The sequence below is a fragment of the Mustela nivalis genome (genome assembly GCF_964662115.1).
Source record: "Mustela nivalis genome assembly, chromosome: 10".
NCBI classification, from domain to species: Eukaryota; Metazoa; Chordata; class Mammalia; order Carnivora; family Mustelidae; genus Mustela; species Mustela nivalis.
The window spans coordinates 38,373,044-38,384,480 of record NC_139029.1 but is presented as its reverse complement, the minus strand read 5'-3'; the positions used below and the strand labels follow the sequence as shown (position 1 = coordinate 38,384,480).

Below are 11,437 nucleotides of genomic sequence, written 5' to 3'. Positions count from 1 at the left end.
GTGGGTTTTTATTTGGCACATTTAAATAAAATATTTCTAACTAGAAAAAATAAATATAAATTAAAAATTAATAAAAGAGGGGTGCCTGGGTGGCTCAGTTGGTAAAGTATCTGCCTTCAGCTCAGGTAATGATCTCAGGAATCTAGTCTGCCTCTCCCTTTGCCCCTCCCCCCATTCCTCTTCATTCTCTCACTCTATCTCAAATAAAATATTTTTCAAAAAAAATTCAACAAAAGAAAAAAATAGATTAGAGGCGGGAAAAAAGAAACCAACCCTGCTGACATTTTTGGGTTTTTTTAGAAGATTTATTTATTTATTTGTGAGGGAGAGAGAGAAGGAGCCCAGGCAGGAAGAGAAGGAAGGGGCAGAGGGAGAAGCAGGCTCCCCGCTGAGCAAGAGCCCACTGTGGGACTTTATCCCAGGACTCTGGGATTGTGACCCGAGTCGAAGGCAGGTGCTTAACTGAGTGAGCCACACAGGTATCACTATGCTGACATCTTGATCTCAGACTTTAAACCTCTAGGACTGTGAGAAAATAAATTTCAGTTGCTTAAGCCAAAATAATAATATTAATAATAATGATAATGATAATAATAACCTTGACTGTTGTAACATGCCATATACAGAAAAAATTCAAATTTTTAAAGCCTTCCTGGTTAACCTAATACTGGAGCTACTAGAGTGAGCTTTCTAATCTAACTTCAGAAATCTAGAAAATATTGGGGTACTTCAGTGGCTCAGTCCATTAAGTGTCTGCTTTCGGCTCAGGTCATGATCCATGGGTCCTGGAATAGAGCCCTGCATCAGGCTGGCTCCCTGCTCAGTGGGGAGTCTGCTTCTCCCTCTCTTTCTGCCCCTTCCCCTGTTCCTGTACGAGTGTGTGAGCTCTTTTCTTTCTCTCTCAAATAAAATCTTTAAAAAAGAAATCTAGGGGCACCTGGGTGGCTCAGTGGGTTAAAGCCGCTACCTTCGGCTCAGGTCATGGTCCCAGCATCCTGGGATCGAGCCCCACATCGATCCCTGCTGAGCAGGGAGCCTGTTCCTCCTCTCTCTCTATCTGCCTACCTCTCTGCCTACTTGTAATCTGTCTGTCAAAAAAAAAAAAAAAAGAAAAGAAAAAGAAATCTAGAAAATATCTAAAGGAGCTTTTGTGAGACATTGCTTCATTTTGTTTACGAATGATGGATTATTCGTTCTTGCAGATGTGTCTTGCTGAATCAGGGCTATCCTATCCCTGCCATCGACTTACAGTGGGCAGAAGATCTTCACCTGCACAGACCCGAGAGCAGTCCGAAGAGGTAAGCTTTTTTGCCAAGCTTTTTGGTGAATAGGCGGCCTGTCCTCCACCTACCTGCCCACTTCCTATTCTTTTTTATCTGCCACAGCAGTGAATAGGTGAAGTAAATCTAGCGTGAATAAAATCTCAGTAATTCCTGAAGGCAGAAACTTTTCATGCGAGTTTATTGCTAATGTGCTCCTCCTTGGTCTATAAGTTTCATGTTTCATCAGACAGAATTCAGGTGGATTGGTTGAAATGAGTTTTACTTAGAATTGACAGGTTGACAAAGGATTTTCTTCATTGCTAACTATATAATTGAGTACATTTATTAAAACTGATCCTGAAGGTCCTTTAACTCATTGAGTTGGAGCACCTTCTAGGATCCAGGTATTGTGCTTGATAATATTTAACAAAGATGGATAACAATATATCCATACCAACGTGCTCAGAGTCAAGGAGATAGATTAATAAACTAATAATAATGGCAAAATGTAATAAAAGCTGTGATAGAGCATAGAATACTATAGAAGCAGAGAAGAGGGGCAGATAAGATTGAATATGTTTGTGTGTAGGATGTACCTGTGTGTATCTTTGTGGGTCTGAACAATGTTAAAAGGCAGTGTCTTTTCCATGGCTACAAATTGCACTCTGAGTCCAACTATGACTTTGATTATAAGGTAATGGGAAAGATAGCTTGGACATAACAATTTATCTGTTAAAAAGCATTTATGGAGCTCCTACTATGTGCTAAAGAAAACCCATCACCATGACTTAAAAAGTGCATGTGACAGGATCATAACTAAATAACACAGGAAAACATTATTTAACTCAGTGTTTTCAGTACAGTAAAACCTTTTTCCATTTACAGTCTACACAAATTATGATTGTGAATTTTTATTTAAACTGAGTGTATTTTGGACACTCACTACAGAAGCTGCCACAGGACCTCTCTGCCTATCCTCTGAAATGCATTTATATCACTTAAATATGTGAAAGGGAAATGGGACTGCATAAGTTCCATTCTAGTCCATGTGAAAATGATAATTTGCAATCCTGGTTTTTAACATTTTTTTTTAGAAATCCACAAAGAAGAAAGGGTTGTCCCCTGCTAAAATATTACTGTACTGTTTTCTTAGGCCTCTAAAAATGTTAATTTCCTTTAAAGAGCCCACACCATTTTATTCAGCATTTTATCTCATTAATCATCTTGAAAGAAAACATGATTTTGAGTTTTACTGCTTGGCAGAAATTACCAAAAATAATTTACTAAACTATTTCTTTCTTGGGCATGTGTTTCTAATGCTAAAGTAGGTTGTGCTTCAACCCTATAATGGATAAATCTACTACATTAAAATGTGGTAGCTTCACCCAAAATTTTTATTTCTGTGCTCTGAAAGATGATAGATACCCATTTCACTTCATTTTATTTCCTTCTCTCACTTTCACCATTATATGTGTTATTTGGGTAGTCCCTTCAGCAAAAATAAGTCAATCCCATACAGTAAGAAATAGTGTTAATGAGGTTGGCATACTGTTTAGGTTAGAGAAGAAGGTAGAGTGGAATTAGGTGACTTTGCTAAACTGAAAGAGCCGCAGTCTTGGGAATATCTTAAAATGTGATTATTTGTGATGAAACCATTATTTTTCCTTCCCTGGCTAACTGTAAATATCACCTTTTTAAGGGGCTAGTGAGAAATGGGCAACTGTGACTCGGGCTTTTATGCTGCCATAGAATTATACAGCTGGAAGGGATTTTTAAAATTTGATTTCCCCTCTTCTATCCATTCATCCCTCATTCATTTAAACATTTAATGTCTTCTAGGTGCTCATCATTAGGACCACAGTCTGTATGCTAAAAGAGCTCACTCAAAATATCCCCTCAAAATATACCTAGGTTTTATCTCCAGTAACAAGGCAACCAGTTCTATTGTTGAGCAGCTCTGTCTCTTGATATCTTCTTTAAATAACTGGAACCTGTGTCCTTGTATCTTCCACCCAGTGGTTCTGCTTCTCTCTTTTCTGCTTTTAACCCTTTTCCTACATGATTTCATGTTTCAGGACAATTACCTTTTTTCTATTGATTGAAGCCTTCAATTAGGAAGAAGATATGTAAGACTAGTAGTTAAATTTAAGCTTTGAATTTTATGGATTATAGTTATGTGTCCTCTAGCTAGGGGAATTCTTTTTCTTACATCTTCCTTCTGGTCCTGCAAGTTTTTTTTTGTTTTTTTTTTTTAATGATAATTCACCATTTTTCTTTCCTCCCCAGCCTTCCCTTGCTCCTGAGCCCTCTTAATGATCTTTCTATATATGAGTTTAATACCTTCTTCTCCTTTCTGCAGTTGCTTGAATGGGACAAGATAGGGGCCCATTGACCCAGACTTCTTGAGAATTGTCCAGTCCTCAGTTAATTGTGGAAGAGAGGGGAGTGCCCCAAGATTAAAACAAAACAAAACAAAAAGACAAAAAAACCTTCCAGTGTAGTAGATGCTAGTTAGTAACTTAAGGAAACATTTATTGAATGCTCACTGTGTGCTGGTCAGATGGATATAAACTGGTAATTTCATATTATATAATGTTAAAATTAAGCAAGCACAAGATACTAGGGCACAATTGTGGGGGTTGAAGGCATAACACTCAAGAATGTTTGCAAGCAAAAGTCCTGTTTGCCTTACACACTTCTGTAGCCCTAACATCTAGTGTAGTACCTGGCATATACCAGCCACAAAATAAATATTGGTAAGTGAGTATTTCTTAAAAAAGAAGGAGGAGAGGGGGAAAAGGAAGAGGAACAAGTTGGGAGAGGAAGAGAAAGAAAGACTATAGGAACTTATGTCCAAATCAAATTATAAAGAATGAGGCCCAGTCAGCCAAATGAAGAAACATGGAAATAGTATTTCATTCAAAGGAAACTGCATGATCTGATATAGTGTATGCACAGAGATGAGCACAGTTTGGTGGTGTTCGTGCAAAATAAAGTGAGAGACAAAGATAAGAGTGAGGTGAAGGTGAATGGGTCTACAGCTCAAGTTGGGAACTTGAACTCTGGGCAGCCATAGAAGGCTTTTAAGTGACAAATGATTTTCTTTCCCCCAAATAACATTTTAGAGAAGAGTACTTTTTGCTGCTGTGCAGAAGGTAGATGTAAGGGAAGGAAGACTGGAGACAGGAAAAATCAGATACGAGTCTTTTATAATAGCACAGTTAAAGGATAATGAGATCCTGAATTAGAACTGGTTACTGATAGGATCTATGGGAGGAGAGAAAAGGAAGAGATAAGAATGATACCTGAGGGTCTTGAAGCGGGGGATTGGGGGAACAAGGTGGTGGGTATAGGGAGGGCATGTATTGCATGGAGCACTGGGTGTGGTGCAAAAACAATGAATACTATTATGCTGAAAAGAAATTTTTTAAAAATATTACGAAAAAAAAGAGAATGATACCTAGGTTTTGGTTTAAGTGACAGAAAATATTCATTCAGTATTCATTTGATAAATTCTGATTACATGCCCCTCTATGTCTGGTATTGATGTAGGAGTCAGAATATGGATGTGAACAAAGCAAAGTCTTTGCATAAAGGATCTTATACCTAATAAAATGAAATTGAACACAGATAATTGCCAAAAATCTGTATTTCAATTTTTAAAACTTGGTGAGATAAGTATTTAGCTTGTCTGCTGTGGTCCTACTATAACTATGTGGTATTTCACCTCAGGCAGACAAGCTAAATAGTAATCAGGTTACTTCTGAACATTTCCATCTGCATGCCTACTGTACATTCACTGTGTAAAAAATTGAACTTACCATATCTCCCCAGAAACCTGTTTTCTTACCCATATTAATGATCATTGCCAATCCAAGCCAAAACTGTTCATTCTAATCACTGAGGGACCTGCTGTTCTTTGAAACTGTCCCAAATGAACTTATACATTGTGATTTTTATGACCCTTTCCTTTTGAATATTCAAATAAGTATATTTTTATATCTTTCTTTGGAATGGGAATTTCTCGAAGGCCTGAACCATGTTTTATCTGTCTCTGTATCCCTAGCTTTTAACCTGTTGATTTGATATAAGTAGTTGGTGGAAGGAACATCTGCTTCAGTTACAAGCTTGCCTTAGTGCTGAGTATATGTAGAGTCTAAATTTGTTTCAAATGGTTTGGTTCTTTCTCCTCTAGGAAGTTTGCTCTGATCTTTCCCATTCCCCATTCATTAAATGTTCTCTTCTGAACTTACCTGTCATAACACTTAACACTTGGTATTATAATTATCTGTATATATTATATAATATTCTTTAAGAGAATATAGACTGTATCTTTCACACAGGTCTAGGCAGTGTGGCATTTTCTAGGGGTTTGTAAATGTTTGTTAAATGATAATGGGAATAAATGAATGCCGATAAACAGCCAAAATAAAATCATGAATTTTTTTAGCTGTTTTTCAAATTCTGAGTAAATAACTTCTCTGAATTCAAAGAGTTTTAAGGCTGCCATGGCTGAGCCAAGAGATTATGTATTCTCATCTGCAAACATTAATGAAAAAAAGATTGTTTATCTCATTTTTTAGAAAAAGCTTTTCCTAACCTGTTAGATGGCTGATAAGAAAATGTGAAGAGATTGGGAGTTCCTTATACATAATTAAGTAGCTCATTCTTGCAGATACTTCAATAATTCATATTTGAAATATACTTTTTCCAACAAAATTGGCTTTTTAGATAACTCCCTTTGAAGATGTTGTTGTAGGATTTTGCTTTCTGGGTCTGAAGAGATTTGGGAACTGTACACTTTGTGGACAAAATGAATAATGAGTCAGTTACATAAGTACGAGATTAAAATCACTATCTTACTATGATATATATAAAGCTCTGTTGTTATGGAAAGGGGCTACTATTTGATTAAAAACTAGATTAGGAGAAGGAGTTTAGATGTGGGGGAGTAAGGTAAAAGGAGTGAGAAAAAAAAGATGATATATAGAACAATTCTTTTTCATCTCTGTGTCCTCCAACCCTAAAACCCGATGCCTCTTAAAGGGAAGGGTGAATGTTGGGCAAGACTAAGTGAAGGCTGAGATGATAGCTTAGCTGATAGAGAATGTGACAAAGTTCATCATACTGGACCTTTGTTTCTTTCTACTAGCCTGTGAACCTGGCTTAGCATCCTATAAGAGTATGTAATGTACTTTTTAGATCCTGCACTTTCACCTGTTTAAGAAATCAGAGTCTCAAAGTTCAGGGAACTTCATGCTCTAGATATTTGCGTGCCTGAAACACAGAAGGAATTCAAGCACAGTAGTGGTCCTATAGATGTGTTGTTTTATAGAGGAGGCTCCCTTACTAATTTGAAATGAGAAAGCGTTTTTGAATTTTTTTTAAAGATTTTATTTATTTATTTGTCAAAGAGAGAGAGACTTAGAGAGCACAAGCTGGAGGAGTGGCAGGCAGATAGAGAAGCAGACCCTGCTGAGAGCATGGAGCCTGATGTGGGACTTGATCCCAGGACCCTGGGATCATGGCCTGAGCTGAAGGCAGACACTTAACCGTCCGAGCCACCCAGGTGTTCCGGTTTTTGAATTTTTAGCTGTTGAATTGCTGAAACTAGAAGATCTTTGGCCTACAAAGCAAAACACAAAAGTAAGACTAGAATTGTAAGCAGAACCAAGGTGTCTGTAAGAAATAGTGGTGCAGTCAGAATAGCAAATAGACTGCTTAGGACAAGGACCATTCATTTTTACTCATCCAATAAGTTTGTTCATTATCTTCTCTATTCAAACTTTGGGGAAGACTTTCTTTTGGATAAGGGGGAAAATGTTACAATTCTGGGCATTAGTGTTTGGTTATGCCCAAGGAGGAAATGCTAAGCATAAATATCTTGGCTTCTTCATTTGAAGCTGTTAGACTTGCTGTATCAATAGTTTTAAAAATTGTTCCAGTGTCCTTAGATTCTTCAGAGGTATCCCAACTATCAAAGGGATATAAGAAAGAAAACGCCAAGCCTATGGGGAGCATTAGACTTCCATTGGCCTCTCCCCACATCAACCAGAGTGTCCTTACTTTTGTCTATTGTATGCACTGTAATTTTACATAATATTTTGGCTTGGGCCAGGGGAGAGAGGTAACCCTGTGGAAAGAAGTTTGAAAACTATTGATAAGAAGATGTTTAAAATCTATGATTTTTATGACTAGCTAACCTCTAACATCCCTCTAATCAAGATTTATGAGACTTTGATTCTAAGTTTCTCTTAATGCTTTTCAGGAAAATTCTTATCTCTAAGTTAGGCTCTTTTGCATAGACCAGAATCAAATAGTTTCCCCATTTCCATAGCTTAAGTGCATAGTGCCAAATTTTAAAAAAATAGAAATTTCATATATTAAAAATCCTTGTAGACTTTATTTATTGAACATAGTACAGATAGGCATTTAGCCAGGTATCTTGCTGAGACTCCCTTTTCATCCAAGGCATAAATATTTGTCAGTATTCACAGTTTGGATGTTTTGGATCTCAGTATTTTTGAGATTCCATTCTTACCTAGAGATTAGCAGCCTAGTTCATATTTTGAATCTGATGTTTTTAATTGTTACTTTAAATTTCAATTGATACTGCTGAAAACAAAATAAATGGAGCATGTTTATTAGTGCCCAGCATGTATAAATTCTCAATAAATGTTTATTGACTAGAGGTGTATCTCATATTTAATAGCCTGCACTTTACAAAGAGCTTTTATATAGTGTATTTTATGTTATCTCCAATAACACTGAGGATAGTATACCATAGTCCAGTAATAAAAATTTGAGAACTGTTGCAGTAAGGAAGTGGCAAGTTTGAAATAGAGATTACTGTGAGCTTTTTAAAAGACACATATAGCTTGCTTTGTCTTTGACCTGATTATATCCCTCTCATCATTTACTGAGCAAATATTTATTAAGCACTGAATTGTGTACTGTGTTCTGTGGATAAAACAGTTGTATGAGTTGTATGCATCCTTCATTTTCCCTCAGGTTCCAATCTTTAGCCAAGGGGTATCACGGCAAGTTTAGGAATCTATGTAAGCCTTGGGGCCCCTGGGTGGCTCAGTGGATTAAATCTCTGCCTTCAGCTCAGGTCATGATCCCAGCATCTTGGGATTGAGCCCCACTTTGGGCTCTCTGCTAAGCAGGGAGCCTGCTTTCCCCCACCCCTCACCTGCCTCTCTGCCTACATGTGATCTCTATCAAGTAAATAAAGAAAAGAAAAGAAAAGAAAAGAAAAGAAAAGAAAAGAAAAGAAAAGAAAAGAAATATATGTTAGCATTAAAATGAAAAATATTAAGCTTTACTCTAGCAAATGGCTTCTTATTTAATAAAACTACTATAATACTAGTGTCATATTGTGATTACATAACTTATATTTTAGAATTCGATTCCTAAAGTTCATATAAAACTAATCAGCACTTTTCTTAAATAGCAAAGCACCGATGTTCATATGGTTAGTGATAGTGATGGAGATGACTTTGAAGATGCTTCTGAATTTGGGGTGGATGATGGAGAAGTATTCGGCATGGCATCATCTGCCCTGAGAAAATCTCCAATGAGTGAGTATTAATAGCTCTTTGGGGCCAGCACTATAATTCTACTTCCTCCTGCAGAAACTTATAAAGAACAATGAACTTAAAAATCTCTTATTAACTTTCCAGGTTTGGAGAGAGAACATACAGCTAGCAGGCACAATATTCATTAGAACCAGAGCCTCTTGAGTTTTGATTTTATTAAGATTAGCAATTCCCAGAGCTTTAGTAAAATTCATTAAAAATGCAAGGGAATGTATAACTTATGTTTCACATATATATTAGTTATGAGTCTTTCTCTTTACTTTAAACCTAGAGGTTGATAAACAAATAGCTATATTTTCTGGGACTGTACTTGTTTCCCCCGCATCATAGTGGAGATACCAGTTTTAAGAATAGTTATATTGTTTTTCCATTCACTGGTACCACCTTTGTAAGGAAAAAAAAGTAAACTAAATGTGCCATCTCCTTCTCTTTAACTTTACAAGATATATACTGTAGAATCACAGGAAGTACTATATGCAAAATTACTCTTAAAATAAATCCTTAAATGGCTCATTTACTCAGTGAAGTTAGGAAACTCCCTTGGGCAGAAATAGATATGATATTTACTTAAAGGTAACCATCTTCCTTATAAATGAGATTTTTAAAATAACTTGAGATCCTTTTATATAATTTATTCACAAGATGTCATTTTAAGAAAACACTGAAATCCTAATTGATGACTGGCACATACTTGAAATGCTTAGCAGGTTTGTGTCAGCTGGCTTTCCAAAATTTATGAGCTTGGAGTTTTTTCAAGGTTCTTTTTTAAGGTTTGATGAAATCTTCTAATGTATGTCAATTTAAAATGTCTCCTCAAATATATCACAGAAGCTAAAATTTAATTTTATTTCCTCTTTATTGATTAAATATATTTCTTATATGTGGGATTAGATGTTATGTGGTTTGTTTTTTGTGTCTATTTGTTTTGTTTTTTTTGTTTTTGTTTTTTCTTTTGTTTGTTTTTTAGTGCCAGAAAACGCAGAAAATGAAGGAGATGCCTTATTACAATTTACAGCAGAGTTTTCTTCAAGGTAGGGTTAGGACATTAACTATATAAAATTGATGTTCTTTTAATGCTACTGTGATTTTTCTGGAGCAATTTTAGTCATAGATTGTCTTTAATTTCTCTATACAATATTTGAAGGATACATTTATCAGTTTATTTAGTCCTTATAGTTTAACACATCCTATTCAGTGTCAGATAACTAGTAAGCTATTTATGCCACTTTATCGTCTTATCTCTGTATCTTTACAGAAGCAAAATAAATGGGTCACTAATTAATATGTTGACTGTATTCACAAAAAGTCTGTAGGTTATAGGATACTAATTTTTGGTATATCCTAGAAAAACAAAATATCCTTTAAAATAATATAAAATTTAAAAATAATTTAAAATTTTTAATATAAGCACATTTTTTCTTTTAATTTTTGTTTTGAAACTATCAACATTTCTTCTTTTAAGAGTCTAATGTAAAATGTTTTATATGCATTTGAGATTCTTAGAAGGTATTTAAGTAAAAAGGATTTAAATATTTATCCATAAATTTTCATGTAAATGATATTTCTCTTTAGTTCTGTTTTCTAATGTAATATAATTTAGAAACTTTGCAAGATACAATTTTTTTCCCTCTCTGTTGGACTTCCAGAATAAATAAACTAAGGTTACTCTAAGGAAAATCTTATGAAAGTGGATAACCCGAAATTGCTGCTTATAAATGGCATGGTTTTGTAGCACTTATTGAATCCATTTGCTAGATGTACTTAAAATTCCTGTATTCTAATATTATCACTATAGGCCAAGAAGAATTCTAAGAACTAATGAAGTGCATTACCAAGCCTTTAAAGAAATGTTTTAATGTTTGGTCTATAGTTAAGAGACAGTAGTGCCAACATTTATTTAAAGATGGTGATTAGACTTATGAAACTTTGAAGTAAATTTGAAATGTACTTAAGTTAATAGATATAATTTTTCCTATAGATATGGTGACTGCCATCCTGTATTTTTTATTGGCTCATTAGAAGCTGCTTTTCAAGAGGCCTTCTATGTGAAAGCCCGAGATGTAAGTGCAATCTTACCTTTTGTAATTAAAAAGTGCATCACATAGGTTTACCACCAGGCCTCAGGCAATGCTTAATATTTTCTGTTTTTTTCAGATTGAAGACTTGATTTTGTTTGTGGTTCATCTACCAGCTTAATCATCACCAAGATTCCCATTTCAGAGGGGCAGTAGTGTAATAGGGTATTACTGGCTCTTTGTAGATGGCCTTGTCAATCTCTGAATCAGGAGTGTTTTTGTAGGGGAAAAAAAGGTAGACATGGGACCAGGCTATATGTGTATGCTCTTTTCAGTTAATGTGATTGACAGTTTCTTGCTAAAGGACTTGTCTTTCAGTCTTTTCCCAATATGATTCCATCTAATAGTACCTATCTATAACTACAATATTTTTCTCTCAGAAGCCACTTTAAACAACAAAAATATAGAAATGGGCATTGTGACCTTTAAGTCAAGTACATTGGCATTTATAACAAGAATTCAGAAGATACATTTTCAGCAAGAAGTTTCTATGCAATCA

General features: G+C 35.4%; 1 protein-coding gene across 1 annotated transcript in view; it reads left to right on the top strand.

Annotated features, from left to right (window-relative positions):
* The window catches only part of FAF1 (Fas associated factor 1), a 481,294-nt gene that overhangs the window by 314,734 nt on the left and 155,123 nt on the right, over positions 1-11,437 (top strand). Inside the window, exons 9-12 of the mRNA XM_082688355.1 lie at positions 1,203-1,298; positions 8,719-8,845; positions 9,831-9,894; positions 10,842-10,923. Coding sequence (XP_082544481.1) covers positions 1,203-1,298; positions 8,719-8,845; positions 9,831-9,894; positions 10,842-10,923 — 369 coding nt within the window. The remainder of the gene's footprint in view (positions 1-1,202; positions 1,299-8,718; positions 8,846-9,830; positions 9,895-10,841; positions 10,924-11,437) is intronic.